Here is a 23,044-nt window from a genome sequence, read left to right as displayed (position 1 = left end):
ACACTTGTATAAACTGATTGGCTGAAGGCTACGAAGCTAGGCTACATATTTAACCTTGTATCGTGTATAAACTGATTGGCTGAACGCTACGAAGCTAGGCTACATATTTAACCTTGTAGCGTGTATAAACTGATTGGCTGAACGCTACGAAGCTAGGCTACATATTTAACCTTGTAGCGTGGCTGAACGCTACGAAGCTAGGCTACATATTTAACCTCGCAGCGTGTATAAACTGATTGGCTGAACGCTATGAAGCTAGGCTACATATTTAACCTTGTAGCGTGGCTGAACGCTACGAAGCTAGGCTAAATATTTAACCTTGTAGCGTGTATAAGCGCATGTAAGACAACAAACTTTTGTTCAGAAAGGTGCCCATCTGACAACAATCAAAATTCAAACAAGACAAACTGACGTCTAAATAAAATGTTCTGTTCCTGCTGTGTTCCTGGGTAATAGGCAGAGGAAACACCAGCCACTAGATGTTCTGTTCCTGCTGTGTTCCTGGGTAATAGGCAGAGGAAACACCAGCCCCCAGATGTTCTGTTCCTGCTGTGTTCCTGGGTAATAGGCAGAGGAAACACCAGCCACTAGATGTTCTGTTCCTGCTGTGTTCCTGGGTAATAGGCAGAGGAAACACCAGCCACTAGATGTTCTGTTCCTGCTGTGTTCCTGGGTAATAGGCAGAGGAAACACCAGCCACTAGATGTTCTGTTCCTGCTGTGTTCCTGGGTAATAGGCAGAGGAAACACCAGCCCCCAGATGTTCTGTTCCTGCTGTGTTCCTGGGTAATAGGCAGAGGAAACACCAGCCACTAGATGTTCTGTTCCTGCTGTGTTCCTGGGTAATAGGCAGAGGAAACACCAGCACCCAGATGTTCTGTTCCTGCTGTGTTCCTGGGTAATAGGCAGAGGAAACACCAGCCACCCAGATGTTCTGTTCCTGCTGTGTTCCTGGGTAATAGGCAGAGGAAACACCAGCCCCCAGATGTTCTGTTCCTGCTGTGTTCCTGGGTAATAGGCAGAGGAAACACCAGCCACCCAGATGTTCTGTTCCTGCTGTGTTCCTGGGTAATAGGCAGAGGAAACACCAGCCACTAGATGTTCTGTTCCTGCTGTGTTTCTGGGTAATAGGCAGAGGAAACACCAGCCACTAGATGTTCTGTTCCTGCTGTGTTCCTGGGTAATAGGCAGAAGAAACACCAGCCCCCAGATGTTCTGTTCCTGCTGTGTTTCTGGGTAATAGGCAGAGGCCACAGATACCTAATCCTGTTCAATATATACACTACATAACCAAAAATATGTGGACACCTGCTCGTCAAACATCTCATTCCAAAATCATGGACATTAATATGGAGTTGGTCCCCCCCTTTGCTGCTTTAAACAGCCCCCCCACTCTTCTGGGAAGGCTTTCCACTAGATGTTGGAACATTGCTGAGTTCATTCAGCCACAAGAACATTAGTGAGGTCGGCCACTGACGTTGGGCGATTAGGCCTAGCTAGCAGTCCGCGTTCCAATTCATTTCAAAGGTGTTCGATAGGGTTGAGGTCAGGGCTCTGTGCATTCCAGTCAAGTTCCTCTATACCGATCTCGACAAACCATTTCTGTATGGGCCTCGCTTTGCGCACAGGGGCATTGTCATGCTGAAACAGGAAAGGGCCTTCCCCAAACTGTTGCCACAAGTTGGAAGCACAGACTTGTCTAGAATGACATTGTATGCTGTAACGTTACAATTTCCCTTCAAGGGGCCTAGCCCGAACCATGAAAAACAGCCCCAGACCATTAATCATCCACCAAACTTTACAGTTGGCACGATGTATTGGGTCAGGTAGCGTTCTCCTGGCATCCACCAAATCCAGATTCGGCCGTCGGACTGCCAGATGGCGAAGAGTGATTCGTCACTCCAGAGAACACGTTTCCACTGCTCCAGAGTCCAATGGCGGTAAGCTTTACACCACTCCAGCCGACACTTGGCATTGTGCATGGTGATCTGAGGCTTGTGTGCGGCTGCTCGGCCATGGAAAATTATTTCATGAAGCTCTCGACGAACTGTGGTGGATGACTCAGAATTAGTTGGGTAACATAGATAATTAAGATGTCTTATCTGCATAATATGCTTATGTGATATACTTGTTATTAGGATGTATCCCTTTGGACTCTGGTGTTGGCAGTTGTACTTCTTCCCTCAGCTGGGGCTCAGTCACTTGGGGCCCACAGAGGGGAGAGGGCAGGCTTGTCTTTTACATGTCTCTGGTGCTCTGCAGAATACCAGAAAGAGGAGGAGGAAGAGGAAGAGGACAGGATGGAACATTGTCTTCATATGTGAATGTGTCTTTACTTATTCTTAAACCATGTGAAGGGATGGCGTGATTAATGTGGAGCCAATTACTGGTGTCCACAATGTCTGTGCTCAAGTCACTCCCTCCTTTGACATTGGGGGGAGGTGTATGGCAGTGACTGGAACCATTGTATGTCACCTCTGATGTTGCACTTATCTTGGAATAGTGTATGACCTAGAGGCTCACTCCCCTCAGTGAGCTTGTCCACTTGCATGCACTCACTACTGTAAGTCGCTCTGGATAAGAGCATCTGCTAAATTACAAACATTTAAACTTAGTCTCTGCACTATTATTTTGCATAATATGCATCTGCTCTCCGCTGGCCTCTTCTTTTTTTAGCTCTTGTGGAGTCCCAGGAAAAGCTAGTCTCAGGAGACCACATATTTATTGTGCCTTGAGGGGTTATGTCTTAGCGCAGCGTCTGTGACCTTGAGGGGTTAGGTCTTAGCGCAGCGTCTGTGACCTTGAGGGGTTAGGTCTTAGCGCAGCGTCTGTGACCTTGAGGGGTTAGGTCTTAGCGCAGCGTCTGTGACCTTGAGGGGTTAGGTCTTAGCGCAGCGTCTGTGACCTTGAGGGGTTATGTCTTAGCGCAGCGTCTGTGACCTTGAGGGGTTAGGTCTTAGCGCAGCGTCTGTGACCTTGAGGGGTTAGGTCTTAGCGCAGCGTCTGTGACCTTGAGGGGTTAGGTCTTAGCGCAGCGTCTGTGACCTTGAGGGGTTAGGTCTTAGCGCAGCGTCTGTGACCTTGAGGGGTTAGGGTTTAGCGCAGCGTCTGTGACCTTGAGGGGTTAGGTCTTAGCGCAGCGTCTGTGACCTTGAGGGGTTAGGTCTTAGCGCAGCGTCTGTGACCTTGAGGGGTTAGGTCTTAGCGCAGCGTCTGTGACCTTGAGGGGTTAGGTCTTAGCGCAGCGTCTGTGACCTTGAGGGGTTAGGTCTTAGCGCAGCGTCTGTGACCTTGAGGGGTTAGGTCTTAGCGCAGCGTCTGTGACCTTGAGGGGTTAGGTCTTAGCGCAGCGTCTGTGACCTTGAGGGGTTAGGTCTTAGCGCAGCGTCTGTGACCTTGAGGGGTTAGGTCTTAGCGCAGCGTCTGTGACCTTGAGGGGTTAGGTCTTAGCGCAGCGTCTGTGACCTTGAGGGGTTAGGTCTTAGCGCAGCGTCTGTGACCTTGAGGGGTTAGGTCTTAGCGCAGCGTCTGTGACCTTGAGGGGTTAGGTCTTAGCGCAGCGTCTGTGACCTTGAGGGGTTAGGTCTTAGCGCAGCGTCTGTGACCTTGAGGGGTTAGGTCTTAGCGCAGCGTCTGTGACCTTGAGGGGTTAGGTCTTAGTGCAGCGTCTGTGACCTTGAGGGGTTAGGTCTTAGTGCAGCGTCTGTGACCTTGAGGGGTTAGGTCTTAGTGCAGCGTCTGTGACCTTGAGGGGTGAGGGGTTAGGTTAACAGCTGTGGCTGTTAAGTCCAAACCATGTGAGGCAGTTGTCACGTGTAAGCCGGACAGATGTTGTCGATGTGGTGCTGTCCTGATGTTATTTCCTATTCGCTCTCTTTACTTCTCAGTGTCGAGCCAGGGTTGTTTAGCTTGTCAGCAGCCCGCTGAAAAGTGCCTGCTGCCAGTGGAGACGGTGGGCAGAATCTTCCCAGGTGTCGATGTCGATGGTAAAGGACTTGTCTTGCTTGCAAATATCTCTACAGCGTAAGCTGTGGGCTGCCAGTTGGTCTCTTTCCAGAGGACAATTCTGCGCAGAGAGAATGTCCTTCTGGATTCGTCCGTCATCCATCCGATGTGCGTGGCAGAGGCAGCGAAGACGTCGTTGCCCCAGGAGAGAATACATACTGGGTAGTCGTGCTCTCTCCAGGACCGCGCGGTATGTGTGATCCTGTCCGTGTGGGTGATGCCCAGTATTCACCTCAGGCAGCGCAGGTGGAAGTTCCTTAGCCTTCAAACTTGGTGTGAGCGTGCTGGTGACACAGGTTTGGTATACAGGCCCCTGTGTGTGAACTGAGTTTGTGCCATACTCTAGATCAGTGGTCACCAACAAGCCGACAAGCGACCAACAAGAGGTGTGAGACCAAGTCACTATTATTCCAGTCACAAGCCAGTCAGGTCACAAGGTCCGAGTCTCAAGTCGCATCCCAAGTAGAACGGGTCAAGAGTCAAGTCCAAGTCGTACATTCTAAGAGAAAGTCAAGTTATTTTCTTCAAGTCTCAAGTAAAACATAAATAATCTATACGTGCAGTAACTTTTTCCAACTACAAATCTTTGTCTATTTATTGAGGCTACCAGACAGCCCTTCTCATTATTTTGTCTACAACACATTTTGATGATATAGTTGTAAAATGGAGCCTTTGTATCAGTAACAAGAGCCTTAAATCAGCAGAAAACAAGTCAGGTCGACGGGTTCAGAGTGGACATTTATTTACAGGTCTTGGTGATCCAATGGCGAACGTGCCGCAGTCGGATCATACAAAATATACAAGTAGATTCATCAAATATACACAGGCAATAGCCCAAAAAATAAATAGCTTCTGTATCAGGCCCTGCCCCATCTGAACGGACACAGGTAGAGGACAAGACTGCACAGCCTCCCCTTGAGAAACCAAATAGAATCTGTACATAATCAAACAGCTCCATAAGAACTTGCCACTCACCCCCGGACTATCCAATTGGCAATTACAACCATTAAACAGGTTCTACAATGTAAAAGGCCATTTACCCCATCCATTGTTACATTTGTCTTATGATTATTCATTATATTTCATCACCATTCATAAATGGAACAATGTAATCTTATTCAATATAATGACACGTAGCCAATTTCTATGCGCACGGAGTCCCGCAATCTCCTTACTACGCACAACCAGAATGACAGACGTTGGGCACAAACACACAGAACTCCCGACAGAACCCCCCCGACAGAACCCCCCCCGACAGAACCCCCCCCGACAGAACCCCCCCCGACAGAACCCAGGAAATATGAACAAAGAAAACCATACATTGAATGAAATAACCAGAATTTCTACTTTATGAGTCTAGTGAACGTTGCTGTGCCCGATAAACTTTGGGGCCCAACTCAAGAGGGTAAGAAATGTTAAATAAACCATTTTACAACTGCTTGGCGTAATGAATACACCCCAGTCTCACTGGAGAGAGGAGAGCAGGCACCGTGAGAGGCAGGACCCTCTGCTGCTCTGCTCTCTCCCTCTGCAGAGACTGACCATTCGATGCAGGTAGACCTACCATCCAGTCCAGGCAAATAAAATTGAAAATCATTTCAATATATGCTCAGTTTTGCCTCGCAAGTGATACAACTGAATGATTTTTTCAAAGCTTGAGTTTTGAAATACAATATGGTCTGAGAAACAATATTGTCAGACCAGGCATATAGCCACTATGCTGTGATAATGTATCAGACCAGGCATATAGCCACTATGCCGTGATAATGTATCAGACCAGGCATATAGCCACTATGCTGTGACAATGTATCAGACCAGGCATTTAGCCACTATGCCGTGATAATGTATCAGACCAGGCATATAGCCACTATGCCGTGATAATGTATCAGACCAGGCATATAGCCACTATGCCGTGATAATGTATCAGACCAGGCATATAGCCAATATGCCGTGATAATGTATCAGACCAGGCATATAGCCACTATGCTGTGATAATGTATCAGACAGGCATATAGCCAATATGCTGTGATAATTTATCAGACCAGGCATATAGCCAATATGCTGTGATAATGTATCAGACGAGGCATATAGCCACTATGCCGTGATAATGTATCAGACCAGGCATATAGCCACTATGCTGTGACAATGTATCAGACCAGGCATATAGCCACTATGCCGTGATAATGTATCAGACCAGGCATATAGCCACTATGCCGTGATAATGTATCAGACCAGGCATATAGCCACTATGCTGTGATAATGTATCAGACAGGCATATAGCCAATATGCTGTGATAATTTATCAGACCAGGTATACAGCCAATATGCTGTGATAATGTATCAGACCAGGCATATAGCCACTATGCCGTGATAATGTATCAGACCAGGCATATAGCCACTATGCCGTGATAATGTATCAGACCAGGCATATAGCCACTATGTCGTGATAATGTATCAGACCAGGCATATAGCCACTATGTCGTGATAATGTATCAGACCAGGCATATAGCCACTATGTCGTGATAATGTATCAGCCCAGGCATATAGCCACTATGCTGTGATAATGTATCAGACCAGGCATATAGCCACTATGTCGTGATAATGTATCAGACCAGGCATTTAGCCACTATGTCGTGATAATGTATTAAAGAATGCAACACTTGGGCTTGTTTGTGTTTTTTAAAAACTTTTTTAACTGTGATTGACATTTTTACTCACAGAAAGGTTAGTGACCACTGGACTAGATCTAAGCTTAGAGGTTGATTTTCAGATTTTATTATTTTATTTTACCGTTATTTTACCAGGTAAGTTGACTGAGAACACGTTCTCATTTGCAGCAACGACCTGGGGAATAGTTACAGGGGAGAGGAGGGGGATGAATGAGCCAATTGTAAACTGGGGATTATTAGGTGACCATGATGGTTTGAGGACCAGATTGGGAATTTAGCCAGGACACCGGGGTTAACACCCCTACTCTTACGATAAGTGCCATGGGATCTTTAATGACCTCAGAGAGTCAGGACACCCGTTTAACATCCCATCCGAAAGACGGCACCCAGATACGGCTGCTGAGCTCGGCGTCAAGTGACAGGTTGCTGATGATGGGTGGACCCAAGGTTAAGTGAAGGTGCTGTCATCTTTGTGTGTAGTTGTCCACGGAAGGGGAACTTGTTCAATGCCCTGTCCCCATTGGTTTTGGTTCTCTTCAAGCTGAAGTCCTGGCACGTTAGGGTCCATGAGGGTTCTGTAGGAGCTCTCGGGCAACGGGGGTCGCTGGTACTGCGTTGTCTGCGTATAACATATCCCGGAAGAGGAGTGGATGCACCTTTGTTTTAGCTTTTAAGGGAGCAAGATCGACTAGTTTCGGGGGGAAAATAATATCCCCAACAAGTTTGGTGGGGCCAGCACACAACCTTTCTTATCTCCGCCAAAGATTTTGAAGGAGTCCGATGTGGACAAGTCAAACTGGATGGTTCCTTGCATGTTGGTGTGGAAGGACTGAAGAATACTGAGGGTGAGGGCATCCTATCCCGTTGGACCATCTTGAAGAGGCCGCTCCTGCTCACTAGGTCCTCTGCTCTCTGTAATGGTCTCAGGAGAGAAGATCATGTCTGTGGTGGGTGTCTGTGGTGGGTGTTTCTGCTCTGAAGCCTGCCTGTGACTCTGGGTAAAGTTTCCCTATGAGGATCTGGTGTATATTCAGTGCAAAGTTTACCAGTGATGCCGAGTAAGACGATGTCACAGTAGTTACAATCACTCCCCTCTCTCTTGTTTTTTTCTGTACAAGGTGACAATACTGACATTCCTAATGTCCCGAGGGACAGCACCATCCCGCCAGCACAAACAGAGGAGCTTGTGGAGTCCCCACACTTTTTTTTATTTTTTATTTTATTTTACCGTTATTTTACCAGGTAAGTTGACTGAGAACACGTTCTCATTTGCAGCAACGACCTGGGGAATAGTTACAGGGGAGAGGAGGGGGATGAATGAGCCAATTGTAAACTGGGGATTATTAGGTGACCATGATGGTTTGAGGGCAAGATTGGGAATTTAGCCAGGACACCGGGGTTAACACCCCTACTCTTACGATAAGTGCCATGGGATCTTTAATGACCTCAGAGAGTCAGGACACCCGTTTAACGTCCCATCCGAAAGACGGCACCCTACACAGCGCAGTGTCCTACACAGCGCAATCACTGCCCTGGGGCATTGGGATATTTTTTAGACCAGAGGAAAGAGTGCCTCCTACTGGCCCTCCAACACCACTTCCAGCAGCATCTGGTCTCCCATCCAGGGACTGACCAGGACCAACCCTGCTTAGCTTCAGAAGCAAGCCAGCAGTGGTATGCAGGGTGGTATGCTGCTGGCTTGAGGACTTCAGCTGTCATCCCATCACTGCCCCTGTGCTTCTTCACTGGCTAGGCTGTTTTTGATGCCGTCGTAACTTGTCTCTGACGTTGCCCTTGTGAGCAGATGATAGATGTCATTGCAGAGCAGGAGCCAATAGCACAGCATCTTGAGGCTTGCTGGAGTTGCTTGCTGGAGTTTCTTCCTTGCCGCTCTGGGGTCTTTTCGTTTGGGGGGGTAAACTTGGAAGTTAGTGGTGAGGGCAATGCCCTTCTCTTCCATGATGTGTTACAGTTCCTGTAGCATTCAAACCAGTCTGACTTTCTCAAGCGTTTTGCCAAAAGCTGTGAAGGCCGAGATGGTGTCTCAGGTTGTCCCATTTCTGCTGGGCAGAGTAGGATTGGGGTAAGTGGGAGAGGGAACGCTGCAGCAGTTGTTGGGTCAGCTGTTTTCACCGCTGTCGATGTGTGGGGGGGCTCTTTTCTTTGGTTTGGTGTATCTTGTCTGTAGAATCTACAGCACACGGGGGAGGGGTCTGTGTCGCAGTATGTGTTGTGAAAACGGATGGGTTTGGAGGATGCCTCAGATCCGCTCATCGTGTAAGGATCAGATTCAGCTGCTGCCATTGACTTGACCGTGGGTGTCTTCAGGAGACTTGTCTGGGAGAACGAGTTGGTGATGCATAGATTGTGCAGAACAAGGAGATGCTGACCATTCTCATTTATCTTACCAATGCCATGGTGTCTCAAGCAGGAGTCTTTGTCTGCTCCAAATCTTGCACTGAAGTCGCTCGGTCGCTTGTTCCTTACGGTCGACCTTGAGTTCATCAAATAACTTGTTTCTTGAGGGGAGTGTTGGGGCGTACACACTAGGCTCAGGGCTAGGATTCTCTCAGACCCAACTGTGGGTAGGACCATTGAGCCTAACAGGAAGTTCCTGACAGCAAAACCTATCTCCTATTCCCTGGTTTCCTCAAGTGTGGCTTTCCCCTGACTGAAAAATGTAAAGTGCTTTTCTCTCAAGGATCCTGATGAGTGAAGTTGGATTTATTGTTGGGGTGGCAGGTAGTCTAGTGGTTAGAGCGTTGGGCCAGTAGCCGAAAGGTTGCTAGATCGAATTCCCTGAGCTGACAAGGTAAAAATCTGTTGTTCTGCCCCTGAACAAGGCAGTTAACCCACTGTTCCTAGGCTGTCATTGAAAATAAGAATTTGTTCTTAACTGACTTGACTAGTTAAATAAAGGTAAAATTAAATAAAAATACTGTAAGGATAAAATGTCAATTTCCCTAAACTTCATGCACCAAATGAAGCAGGTAAACCGTGGGAGAAAAACTACTGACTCGGGGCTGTCCAGATTAAGGGGGGGGCTGTCCAGATTAAGGGGGGGGGGGGGGGAGGGGGGGGGCTGTCCAGATTAAGGGGGGGCTGTCCAGATTAAAGGGGGGGCTGTCCAGATTAAAGGGGGGGGGGGGGCTGTCCAGATTAATGGGGGGGGCTGTCCAGATTAAGGGGGGGGGCTGTCCAGATTAAGGGGGGGGGGGCTGTCCAGATTAAAGGGGGGGGGCTGTCCAGATTAAGGGGGGGGGCTGTCCAGATTAAGGGGGGGGGCTGTCCAGATTAAGGGGGGGGCTGTCCAGATTAAGGGGGGGGGGGGCTGTCCAGATTAAGGGGGGGGGGGGGCTGTCCAGATTAAGGGGGGGGGCTGTCCAGATTAAGGGGGGGGGGGGCTGTCCAGTGAAATCTGGGCATCTCTCCCACTGTAGGAGGCATTGGCACCCATCTCCAAGCCAATAGATAAAGGGCTTAGAAACCAGTACCTGCTGACCTCCCGTGTCGCATTTTCACAGCACAAAAAGCCTGGGCATGGTGTCCCTGTGTTGCCCAGGCAACAGGGCTCCCCTCTCAGCTTCCCTGGCCTGATCCAAAGCGTTTATTCAGACCCATAACAATTCAATCTTGTTGAAGAAGAAGTAAAAGCAGTCTCCATCTTACTCTAGTCCTATATTATTATTTACGCATGTCATTACAACGATGAAGATAAGAACGAAACGTATCTCAACTAACTGTTGAAAGCGATGAAGAAACGAAGCAACAAAAGGCATTAATACCCACATCACACAACATTAGGTGATATATCAAAAGGTAATGTGCCACACTACGAATTATAAAAATGTAAAATACGCCCTTTTATATTAAAACATTTACATTTTGCCAGCCTAGAATTTTAACTTAAGCTGCGCGCTCCCTCCCCGGCGTCACGCGTTCCCCCCCCGGCGTCACGCGTTCCCTCCCCGGCGTCACGCGTTCCCCCCCCGGCGTCACGCGTTCCCTCCCCGGCGTCACGCGTTCCCCCCCGGCGTCACGCGTTCCCCCCCGGCGTCACGCGTTCCCCCCCGGCGTCACGCGTTCCCCCCCGGCGTCACGCGTTCCCCCCCGGCGTCACGCGTTCCCTCCCGGCGTCACGCGTTCCCCCCCGGCGTCACGCGTTCCCTCCCCGGCGTCACGCGTTCCCTCCCCGGCGTCACGCGTTCCCTCCCCGGCGTCACGCGTTCCCTCCCCGGCGTCACGCGTTCCCTCCCCGGCGTCACGCGTTCCCTCCCCGGCGTCACGCGTTCCCTCCCCGGCGTCACACGTTCCCTCCCGGCGTCACACATTCTCTCCCAGCATCACACATTCTCTCCCAGCATCACATATTCTCTCCCAGCATCACATATTCTCTCCCAGCATCACATATTCTCTCCCAGCATCACATATTCCCTCCCAGCATCACATATTCTCTCCCGGCGTCATGGTTTGAACGAGGTACACTATTATCCCAGTCCACATAATACAGTCCACACAGAAAAGATGACTGTAGCTTGTTCAATGTATTTACCCAGGAGAGCAGACATCTATGGCCTTTGGTGGTTTCCCTGACATGTGCAAAGTGGAGTAGCCTATATAGCCGATCATACTGCATAACGGGACAATCATTTGGCCTCTTTTTTTTTTTAGGCTTGAACTCAAAATGTATTTGCAGGGCTCATCTGGTTTAGGTTTTCACTGAGATCAAAGCTCTAATTAAATCTAGACATGCTTTAGAATGACACTTTCTGTTCTTGGTGGGAAAAGGTGATTTATTCTCGGGATGCAAACATTTGTAAGATACTGGAAAAAATGTAAACCTCATGGAGATAGAGAGGGCTGTGTGTTATATACTGTCTGGGATAGAGAGGGCTGTGTGTTATATACTGTCTGGGATAGAGAGGGCTGTGTGTTATATACTGTCTGGGATAGAGAGGGCTGTGTGTTATATACTGTCTGGGATAGAGAGGGCTGTGTGTTATATACTGTCTGGGATAGAGAGGGCTGTGTGTTATATAATGTCTGGGATAGAGAGGGCTGTGTGTTATATACTGTCTGGGATAGAGAGGGCTGTGTGTTATATACTGTCTGGGATAGAGAGGGCTGTGTGTTATATACTGTCTGGGATAGAGAGGGCTGTGTGTTATATACTGTCTGGGATAGAGAGGGCTGTGTGTTATATACTGTCTGGGATAGAGAGGGTTGTGTGTTATATACTGTCTGGGATAGAGAGGGCTGTGTGTTATATACTGTCTGGGATAGAGAGGGCTGTGTGTTATATACTGTCTGGGATAGAGGGGGCTGTGTGTTATATACTGTCTGGGATAGAGAGGGCTGTGTGTTATATACTGTCTGGGATAGAGAGGGCTGTGTGTTATATACTGTCTGGGATAGAGAGGGCTGTGTGTTATATACTGTCTGGGATAGAGAGGGCTGTGTGTTATACACTGTCTGGGATAGAGAGGGCTGTGTGTTATATACTGTCTGGGATAGAGAGGGCTGTGTGTTATATACTGTCTGGGATAGAGAGGGCTGTGTGTTATATACTGTCTGGGATAGAGAGGGCTGTGTGTTATATACTGTCTGGGATAGAGAGGGCTGTGTGTTATATACTGTCTGGGATAGAGAGGGCTGTGTGTTATATACTGTCTGGGATAGAGAGGGTTGTGTGTTATATACTGTCTGGGATAGAGAGGGCTGTGTGTTATATACTGTCTGGGATAGAGGGGGCTGTGTGTTATATACTGTCTGGGATAGAGAGGGTTGTGTGTTATATACTGTCTGGGATAGAGAGGGCTGTGTGTTATATACTGTCTGGGATAGAGAGGGCTGTGTGTTATATACTGTCTGGGATAGAGAGGGCTGTGTGTTATATACTGTCTGGGATAGAGAGGGCTGTGTGTTATATACTGTCTGGGATAGAGAGGGCTGTGTGTTATATACTGTCTGGGATAGAGAGGGCTGTGTGTTATATACTGTCTGGGATAGAGAGGGCTGTGTGTTATATACTGTCTGGGATAGAGGGGGCTGTGTGTTATATACTGTCTGGGATAGAGGGGGCTGTGTGTTATATACTGTCTGGGATAGAGAGGGCTGTGTGTTATATACTGTCTGGGATAGAGGGGGCTGTGTGTTATATACTGTCTGGGATAGAGAGGGCTGTGTGTTATATACTGTCTGGGATAGAGAGGGCTGTGTGTTATATACCGTCTGGGATAGAGAGGGCTGTGTGTTATATACCGTCTGGGATAGAGAGGGCTGTGTGTTATATACCGTCTGGGATAGAGAGGGCTGTGTGTTATATACTGTCTGGGATAGAGAGGGCTGTGTGTTATATACTGTCTGGGATAGAGAGGGCTGTGTGTTATATACTGTCTGGGATAGAGAGGGCTGTGTGTTATATACTGTCTGGTATAGAGAGGGCTGTGTGTTATTTACTGTCTGGGATGGATTGATAGGGATGGAGAAGAGGGGATACAGGGGGTGGAGGAGAGGGGATAGAGGAGACATGGGGAAGAGAAGCAAGACGGGAGGATAGAAAGAGATTGAGAGAAACACTAGGGAAAGAGAAAAAGAGGGGGAGCGAGAGAAACTCCAGGGGGAGAGAGCGAGAGAAACACCAGGGCAACAGAGTGCTAGATGGTGAGACATGGATCAGTGTGTAATCTACCTGGTCTGCGATGGTGCGGCCTAGTTTATCCATCCTGGATCCAGCCTCAGCAATCTTCTTAGCAGCACTGATGACATCAGAGGTATTCTTCAACGGACCTTTACCCCTGGGAACACAGGACACACACACACATCAGTCTGCTGTTCACACACACACATCAGTCTGCTGTTCACACACACACATCAGTCTGCTGTTCACACACACACACACATCAGTCTGCTGTTCACACACACACACACACACATCAGTCTGCTGTTCACACACACACACACACACATCAGTCTGCTGTTCACACACACACACATCAGTCTGCTGTTCACACACACACACACACACACATCAGTCTGCTGTTCACACACACACACACACATCAGTCTGCTGTTCACACACACACACACACATCAGTCTGCTGTTCACACACACACACACACACACATCAGTCTGCTGTTCACACACACACACACATCAGTCTGCTGTTCACACACACACACACATCAGTCTGCTGTTCACACACACACACACATCAGTCTGCTGTTCACACACACACACACCAGTCTGCTGTTCACACACACACACACACCAGTCTGCTGTTCACACACACACACACCAGTCTGCTGTTCACACACACACACACCAGTCTGCTGTTCATACACACCAGAGGCGCTCGTGCCGTTTAAGATGAGGGAGGGTGATTACATTTTTTAATGCGTATGGCCTAATTTCTGTTAGAGCATATTGGATGACTCTCATTCATATTCCATTCACCCAGTTCAATGTAACATTGATAGGTTCAGGCTACTACATGATATTCTAATTGTCCCTATACCCATCATGAGGTTGCTACAACCTAGCCTATGAATTAAAGTTTATAACGTAGGTGCACAGGTAGAAAGAATTTGAGTATTTAAAAATATATATATATTTCACCAGGTAGGCCAGTTGAGAACAAGTTCTCATTTACAACTGCGACCTGGACAAGATAAAGCAAAGCAGTGCAACAAAAACAGCAACACAGTTACTTACATATGGAATAAACAAACATACAGTCAATAACACAATATAAAAATCTATATTTAGTGTATGCAAATGGAGTAAGGAGGTGAGGCAATAAATAGGCCAATAGTAGAGAAGTAATTACAATTTAGCACATGAACACTGGAGTGATAGATGAGCAGATGATGACGTGCAAGTAGAAATACTGGTGTGCAAAAATAAATGAAAACAATATGGGGATGAGGTAGGTAGATGAATGGGCTATTTACAGATGGGCTGTGTACAGCTGCAGCGATCGGTTAGCTGCACAGATAGCTGATGCTTAAAGTAAATCAAGGTGACAGTGACACATTCGATCCCGACCTTCACACACTGTTTGCCTGTACCTAGCTAATCTAGAGTGTAATCATTAGCCTAATAGTTTCAAATCAGAGTTTCCATTGGACAAATTCAGGGAGGTTTATCCCCCGTTTTGTTCCATTTGCTTCCGTTTAATAAACATTTTCCAACAGAATCAGCCGAATGAATACACCCCATGATCACGCACAAACACAAATCACTTTCATAGCAGCCACGTAAACAGCATGATCACTTTTTTCTCTCTCTCTGTGTATATATAATTCCTTCTCGCATCTACGCGCTCTCTTCTTCTTCTCACCTTTTGTCTTCGCATGTGGACTACTAGCACATCAGCTATCGGACCAGACGAAAAGAAAAAAAACGTTCCAAGCCAAACCGTCATATCATGACAGCTAACTTTTACAACAAAGGCTACATCGTTGTCACCTCATAGTCAACATAGCTAGTAGAACTAACGCATTAATAAACCCCGTTACAATAATGTAGTACAGTGTACAGTCAGCAAGCAGTTTATCAGTTACATCGGCGGGCCCCGGTGGCAATACATTAATAAAACCACAAGTTCACCATAACCTCCCGGGTGGCGCAGTGGTCTAGGGCACTGCATCGCAGTGCTAGCTGCGCCACCAGAGTCGCTGGGTTCGCGCCCAGGCTCTGTCGCAGCCGGCCGCAACCGGGAGGTCCGTGGGGCGACGCACAATTGGCATAGCGTCGTCCGGGTTAGGGAGGGTTTGGCCGGTAGGGATATCCTTGTCTCAGTTTGTAAAATGTAATAAAATGTATGTAATAAAATGTATGAACTCTACTGTAAGTAGCTCTGGATAAGAGCGTCTGCTAAACGACTAAAATGTAAATGTAAGAGTTCCAATGGTGGATAACCAGCTGGCTAACATGGCATCCCTCTCTATTGAAGCTGGGTGTTTGAGTAGGCTAGAGTAGGCTAAACTAGAGTAGGCTAAACTAGTGAAAGTTAAAATTACAACCAAATATAGCTAGCTCTCTCTTGTTCCTCCATTTTTTAAGAAATGATTTAGTTCAAAACTGTTCAACTATTGTCTCTCTGAGTTCTACTACTCACCATATCTTAAACACTGCAGTGCTAGCTAGCTGTAGCTTATGCTTTCAGTACTAGATTCATTTTCTGATACTTTGATTAGGTTGACATGTCAGTTCATGCTGCAAGAGCTCTGATAGGTTTGGAGGACATCCTCCGGAAGTTGTCATAATTACTGTGTAAGTCTATTGAAGGGGTGAGAACCATGAGCCTCCTGGGTTTTGTATTGAAATGATTGTACCCAGAGGAGGATGGAAGCTAGCTGTCCTCCAGCTACCCTACAGAGTGCTGCTGAGGATACTATAGACCTTTGCAAAACAGTGTATATATTAATTATTTGGTGACGTTAATACATTTAGTATAGTTTTATCTAAAAAGGATAACTTTAATGTTTCACTATTTTTTTATGAAATTCAACTGAGGATGGTCCCCTTCCTCCTCTGAGGAGCCTCCACTGATATACGCACCTCTTCAACAGACCTTTGCTCCTATGGAACAAATGATCCACAAACACACAGCTCTGATACCCTCCATCTAGCCTCAACTAATATTCAACAGCCTCTCATCGTGTAGTCTCTGTTTCTGAAGGATAGATGTTCTCTCCCGCTCTGACAGATGGTATGTATATGGGGGTGGGGGGGGGGGGTTATGGTACACACAGCCCCCCCAGTGACAGTGATTTGATCATGTGTTTTATACCTTCACCCTAAGAAGCCACCACAACACATGGGTAGCTAGCTGCACCAGTCACTCCTCCCCCGCCTACACAGACTAATAAAAAAATACCCTAATCTCTGTACAAATCCCCAAAAGGAACCATTTGCCCTATATCGTGCACTACTTTTGACCAGGACCCATAGGGCTCTGGTCAAAAGTAGTACACTATATAGGGAATAGGACCCATAGGGCTCTGGTCAAAAGTAGTGCACTATATAGGGAATAGGACCCATAGGGCTCTGGTCAAAAGTAGTGCACTATATAGGGAATAGGACCCATAGGGCTCTGGTCAAAAGTAGTGCACTATATAGGGAATAGGACCCATAGGGCTCTGGTCTAAAGTAGTGCACTATATAGGGAATAGGGCTCTGGTCAAAAGTAGTGCACTACTAATTAAGATTTAAATTGATCCCACACTTTTATCCTGTTCAGGCTTAACTTTTAAATATAATTGAACATGTAACCCACGTAATCCCCTGAAGTATTTATTTATCATGAAAGGGTAATGCTGCATACTCCAAGAAAAATAAAAAGGTACAAACCTCACCTTTCTAGTAAAAATGGTTATAAATTGCTGGAGGTGTAGTCACTTGAGGACACATGCTCAAAGCAGAATTAGGATACATTTAATATGATGCATTTCTTATTCGTCTAAACTATGAATAAAAGGCCTGAAATAACTCACTATAAGACTTCTCCTTCCTTAGAGCTGTGAAAATACATATTTGCATATTTAGTGTTAGAGAGAACATGTGCATATATTCTCTCCTAACGTCTGCCTCAATCGCCGTGAACGCCTCAGAGCTCTAAACTTGGCTTCCTAAACTCGTTAGGAACACACTTTTCAGCTCATATTAATATCGTCCGTCTATGACAATGTTTTTTTTTGTGTGTTTAAAATCTATTAATTATCTTTAGATTGGCTATAAATAGATCTCTGAATGTGATACAGTGACGAAACAAATCTCTCCTGCTGCGTTATGATCTAAGGATTACAGGCACATGTGTTGTTTGTGGTTGTGATGTAGGGTTCAGCCAGGACTTGATTGACAGTCAGAAGAGCGAATGAAATGGTAGGAGGGACATCCCAGCCTCCAAGTGGTGTCAGATTTCACATCCTGGTTCACAAAGGCAGAAGAGACATACTCCTGTGTCCGTGAGAGTCAGGGATACCAATCAATTTAATTCCATTTATAAGCAAAGATGTTGGTCAGAACCGGTACTAGAACCACACAGGTACCTTAAACAGGAGACTTTACATGGAAGAGGTTTTAAAGCTGGATTTAAATTAATCCCTCACCTTTGGCCTGTTAGCCGGTTTACTGGTGACCTTTAGCTGCAGACCTAACCTGGCAATATTAAAAGCCTGAGTGAGACGTGAGGGAGGGACTTAATCGTTCCATGATGCCTACGTGACATGTGTCCAGGCTGAGCCAATCCAGATGGTCAGAGAACAGCAACACCCATTTCTCCCTTCTGCTGTCTGGGTACACTTCTGGAAAGAGGGTGGGACGGAGAGAAGGTTGGATAGAGAGATGGAGGGAGGAGGGACAGACAGGCTGGGATAGGGGGCAGTGCCAGTCCTGTTCAGCTAATAGCCCTGTCCTGGACATAACCCACTGTCAACCAAGCCAACCCCCCCCCCCCCCCCACCCCCCCAGCCTGCTCCACAGTCCTCTCTCTGCCAGGGACTCCAGTCACAACCTGGATTCAAAGCTGCTCTCTCCAGGCTACAAACCTTCCCGTCCAACTCTCCCACAACAGATGGAATTTTGTCCCGTCTTTCCCGCTTCCTCTTTACAGGTCCCTTAACCTCTCGCTATCCATCTACCACTCCGTTCCATGTGTTTGTCTATCTCTCTATCCCTCCCTCTCCTCCCTACCTGTGTGATGTGAAGGGAGGGATGGAGGGGGAATAAAGGGAGTGAAGCAGGGTCCTGGTGGAGGGGATTTAGCCAAGCATCACACTACAGACTGGGCTGGGCACACTCTCCCCCTCCTTCCCTCCCTCTGACTGGCGACACACAAGGGACATGAGAGCCCTGAGAGACTAGAGGGGCTTGGAGGCATCGGGATGATAATGTCAACCACAACTCAACACTGCTAGTGCTGAGCTAGCCTCGTTTCACTGCAGACGTGCTACCGATGTGGTTGGGATCCACAGTCAAATGTAAGGCTGGGCTACGCTCCAACTCTGTTCCCGCTAGCCTCATTTCACAACACAGATAGTAAACATAGTGGTTGGGTCATCATATGCCAGGAGAGGTTATCAGATATCCCCATCCTAACAGAATCGAAATGTTGTTTTTTCATTGGCTAATATAAAAAAAGGAATAAATAAGAGGAGGTTTGAGTTAGCTGCACCACGTGTCACCCTGGTACACCGGGCTAGTCGTCACCTCCACCACCACATTCAGACACTGGGCTAGTCGTCACCTCTACTACCATATTCAGACACTGGGCTAGTCGTCACCTCTACTACCATATTCAGACACTGGGCTAGTCGTCACCTCTACTACCATATTCAGACACTGGGCTAGTCGTCATCACCATATTCAGACACTGGGCTAGTCGTCACCTCTACATTCAGACACTGGGCTAGTCGTCACCTCTACTACCATATTCAGACACTGGGCTAGTCGTCACCTCCACCACCATATTCAGACACTGGGCTAGTCGTCACCTCTACTACCATATTCAGACACTGGGCTAGTCGTCACCTCTACTACCATATTCAGACACTGGGCTAGTCGTCACCTCTACTACCATATTCAGACACTGGGCTAGTCGTCACCTCTACTACCACATTCAGACACTGGGCTAGTCGTCACCTCCACTACCATATTCAGACACTGGGCTAGTCGTCACCTCCATATTCAGACACTGGGCTAGTCGTCACCTCCACTACCATATTCAGACACTGGGCTAGTCGTCACCTCTACTACCATATTCAGACACTGGGCTAGTCGTCACCACCATATTCAGACACTGGGCTAGTCGTCACCTCTACTACCATATTCAGACACTGGGCTAGTCGTCACCTCTACTACCATATTCAGACACTGGGCTAGTCGTCACCTCTACGACCATATTCAGACACTGGGCTAGTCGTCACCTCTACTACCATATTCAGACACTGGGCTAGTCGTCACCTCTACTACCATATGCAGACACTGGGCTAGTCGTCACCTCTACTACCATATGCAGACACTGGGCTAGTCGTCACCTCTACTACCATATTCAGACACTGGGCTAGTCGTCACCTCTACTACCATATTCAGACACTGGGCTAGTCGTCACCTCTACTACCATATGCAGACACTGGGCTAGTCGTCACCTCTACTACCATATGCAGACACTGGGCTAGTCGTCACCTCTACTACCATATTCAGACACTGGGCTAGTCGTCACCTCTACTACCATATTCAGACACTGGGCTAGTCGTCACCTCTACTACCATATTCAGACACTGGGCTAGTCGTCACCTCTACTACCATATTCAGACACTGGGCTAGTCGTCACCTCTACTACCATATTCAGACACTGGGCTAGTCGTCACCTCTACTACCATATTCAGACACTGGGCTAGTCGTCACCTCTACTACCATATTCAGACACTGGGCTAGTCGTCACCTCTACTACCATATTCAGACACGTGGCTAGTCGTCACCTCCACCACAGTCAGTCAAATACCAGGCGGTGTGTAGAGAGCAGAGTGGGTGACACCACCAGGCAGTAACAGTCAAACACCAGCCTGTGTAGAGAGCAGAGTGGGTGGCACCGCCAGGCAGTAACAGTCAAACACCAGCCTGTGTAGAGAGCAGAGTGGGTGGCACCCCCAGGCAGTAACAGTCAGTCAAATACCAGGCGGTGTGTAGAGAGCAGAGTGGGTGGCACCCCCAGGCAGTAACAGTCAGTCAAATACCAGGCGGTGTAGAGAGCAGAGTGGGAGGCACCACCAGGCAGTAACAGTCAGTCAAATACCAGGCGGTGTAGAGAGCAGAGTGGATGGCACCCCCAGGCAGAAACAGTCAGTCAAATACCAGGCGGTGAAGAGAGCAGAGTGGGTGGTACCCCCAGGCAGTAACAGTCAGTCAAATACCAGGCGGTGTGTAGAGAGCAGAGTGGGTGGCACCCCCAGGCAGTAACAGTCTGTCAAATACCAGGCGGTGTAGAGAGCAGGGTGGGTGGCACCACCAGGCAGTAACAGTCAGTCAAATACCAGGCGGTGTGTAGAGAGCAGAGTGGGTGGCACCCCCAGGCAGTAACAGTCAGTCAAACACCAGGCGGTGTAGAGAGATAGTATGACAGACAGGCAGGCGGAAAAGCCCAAGTCAATTTCCTCCTCACTGATCTAACCTTGATGGTGCTTGCCTGCCCGGACACAAGGTTAAGGACCAATCACTTGGGCGTGGACTGAATTAGTTATTGGCTGACCTTCCTTCTTTCTGCCTCCCCCTGCTGCTGCAGGTGACCATGGGTGACATGGTGTAGCAGCCATAACACAGAGACAGTCACACAACCACTTTCCTAGTGTGAGAAATATCGACATATTTATGAGTGTAGATGAATTCTGACTAGAACTCCTCAGCTATATCTAAACATTCTCCTGTTTATATATCTACACAACATTATTGGTGGGTTTGGGTGAAATGAAATCCCCTGGGCCTTTCCAAGGTAAAGACGAGAACGAGACAGCGCCAAGCCCCTGATGGTTAACATGGTCATCTCCAACTTAAAAGAAGATCTTTTCATACCACTTCTTAAAATCTACATCAGAAAATATATACATGTTGTGTTTTAGTCACTACACATGCATGTTGTTTTTACGGCAGGGCTAGTGTAGCAGGGTAGGAGACGTGAGAGCGGCGCTTCATTTGCATATATTAGCATGACATTAGCATGCAGAACAATAGGTCTGGGAGAGGAACCGCTGCCTGCCGTTAGGATCCTTCAGGGGGACGCTGATCAGAAGTGGTAGGATTGAAGCTGGACGATGTTAAACATTTGATCAAAGGCTGACTCATCAGCCTAACCTGAAGGAGGTCTGACGCTAACTGCGGAAGGGAAGGCTGGATGGGTCTAAGGCTAGTTGGAGGAAGAGAGTGGAGGGCTGGAGCTAACTGCGGAAGGCTGGGCTTGGACGGAGGAAGGCTGGGCTTGGACGGAGGAAGGCAGGGCTTGGACGGAGGAAGGCAGGGCTTGGACGGAGGAAGGCAGGGCATGGACGGAGGAAGGCTGGGCATGGACGGAGGAAGGCTGGGCTTGGACGGAGGAAGGCAGGGCTTGGACGGAGGAAGGCAGGGCTTGGACGGAGGAAGGCAGGGCATGGACGGAGGAAGGCTGGGCATGGACGGAGGAAGGCTGGGCATGGACGGAGGAAGGCTGGGCATGGACGGAGGAAGGCTGGGCATGGACGGAGGAAGGCTGGGCATGGACGGAGGAAGGCTGGGCATGGACGGAGGAAGGCTGGGCATGGACGGAGGAAGGCTGGGCATGGACGGAGGAAGGCTGGGCATGGACGGAGGAAGGCTGGGCATGGACAGAGGAAGGCTGGGCATGGACGGAGGAAGGCTGGGCATGGACGGAGGAAGGCTGGGCATGGACAGAGGAAGGCAGGGCATGGACGGAGGAAGGCTGGGCATGGACAGAGGAAGGCTGGGCATGGACAGAGGAAGGCTGGGCATGGACGGAGGAAGGCTGGGCATGGACGGAGGAAGGCTGGGCATGGACAGAGGAAGGCAGGGCATGGACGGAGGAAGGCTGGGCATGGACGGAGGAAGGCTGGGCATGGACGGAGGAAGGCTGGGCATGGACGGAGGAAGGCTGGGCATGGACGGAGGAAGGCTGGGCATGGACGGAGGAAGGCTGGGCATGGACGGAGGAAGGCTGGGCATGGACAGAGGAAGGCAGGGCATGGACGGAGGAAGGCTGGGCTTGGACGGAGGAAGACAGGGCATGGACGGAGGAAGGCAGGGCATGGACGGAGGAAGGCAGGGCATGGACGGAGGAAGGCAGGGCATGGACGGAGGAAGGCAGGGCATGGACGGAGGAAGGCTGGGCTTGGACGGAGGAAGGCAGGGCATGGACGGAGGAAGGCAGGGCATGGACGGAGGAAGGCAGGGCATGGACGGAGGAAGGCAGTCTAAGTGGACTTATACTCCTTTTGGTGTTTTTGTGCAATTTAATCTCACGCAGCTTCATGTTCAGTGTTTATGCTGTTTAGCTAAGGACAATGCCTTGGTTTGTGGAGTAAACCCAGTCTTCAAGGCTGGTGCAGTGTTAGGCAAGATCTGACTGGAGAAACTCCTTTAAAGAGTTGGGAGTTGAGAGAGCTTTGCTCTGTCATTATCGCCAGACACAATGTCTCCTGACTGATTCACTTTAAAATACAAAGAGGAAGACACACACACACCTCTATACTTGCAGGCAAAAGACCACACACACACACCCCTCCCGACACACACGTTTTACTGAGCAGATGGCCGACCAGGGCACTCAGGTGATGTGCCATAGAGCCTACGGTCTTGTCTGTGTGTCACATTTACTAGAAGACA

The 23,044-nt window shown here is 48.4% G+C and overlaps 1 protein-coding gene across 3 annotated transcripts in view; it reads right to left on the bottom strand.

Annotated features, from left to right (window-relative positions):
- The window catches only part of LOC129827327 (catenin alpha-1), a 307,702-nt gene that overhangs the window by 24,596 nt on the left and 260,062 nt on the right, over positions 1–23,044 (bottom strand). For all 3 annotated transcript variants that reach the window (XM_055888075.1, XM_055888076.1, XM_055888078.1), the window contains one exon: positions 13,364–13,469. In XM_055888075.1, the coding sequence (XP_055744050.1) occupies positions 13,364–13,469 (106 nt within the window). The remainder of the gene's footprint in view (positions 1–13,363; positions 13,470–23,044) is intronic.

This window comes from Salvelinus fontinalis, chromosome 29 (assembly GCF_029448725.1).
Source record: "Salvelinus fontinalis isolate EN_2023a chromosome 29, ASM2944872v1, whole genome shotgun sequence".
Classification (NCBI taxonomy): Eukaryota; Metazoa; Chordata; class Actinopteri; order Salmoniformes; family Salmonidae; genus Salvelinus; species Salvelinus fontinalis.
This window is presented reverse-complemented; position numbering and strand designations above follow the sequence as displayed.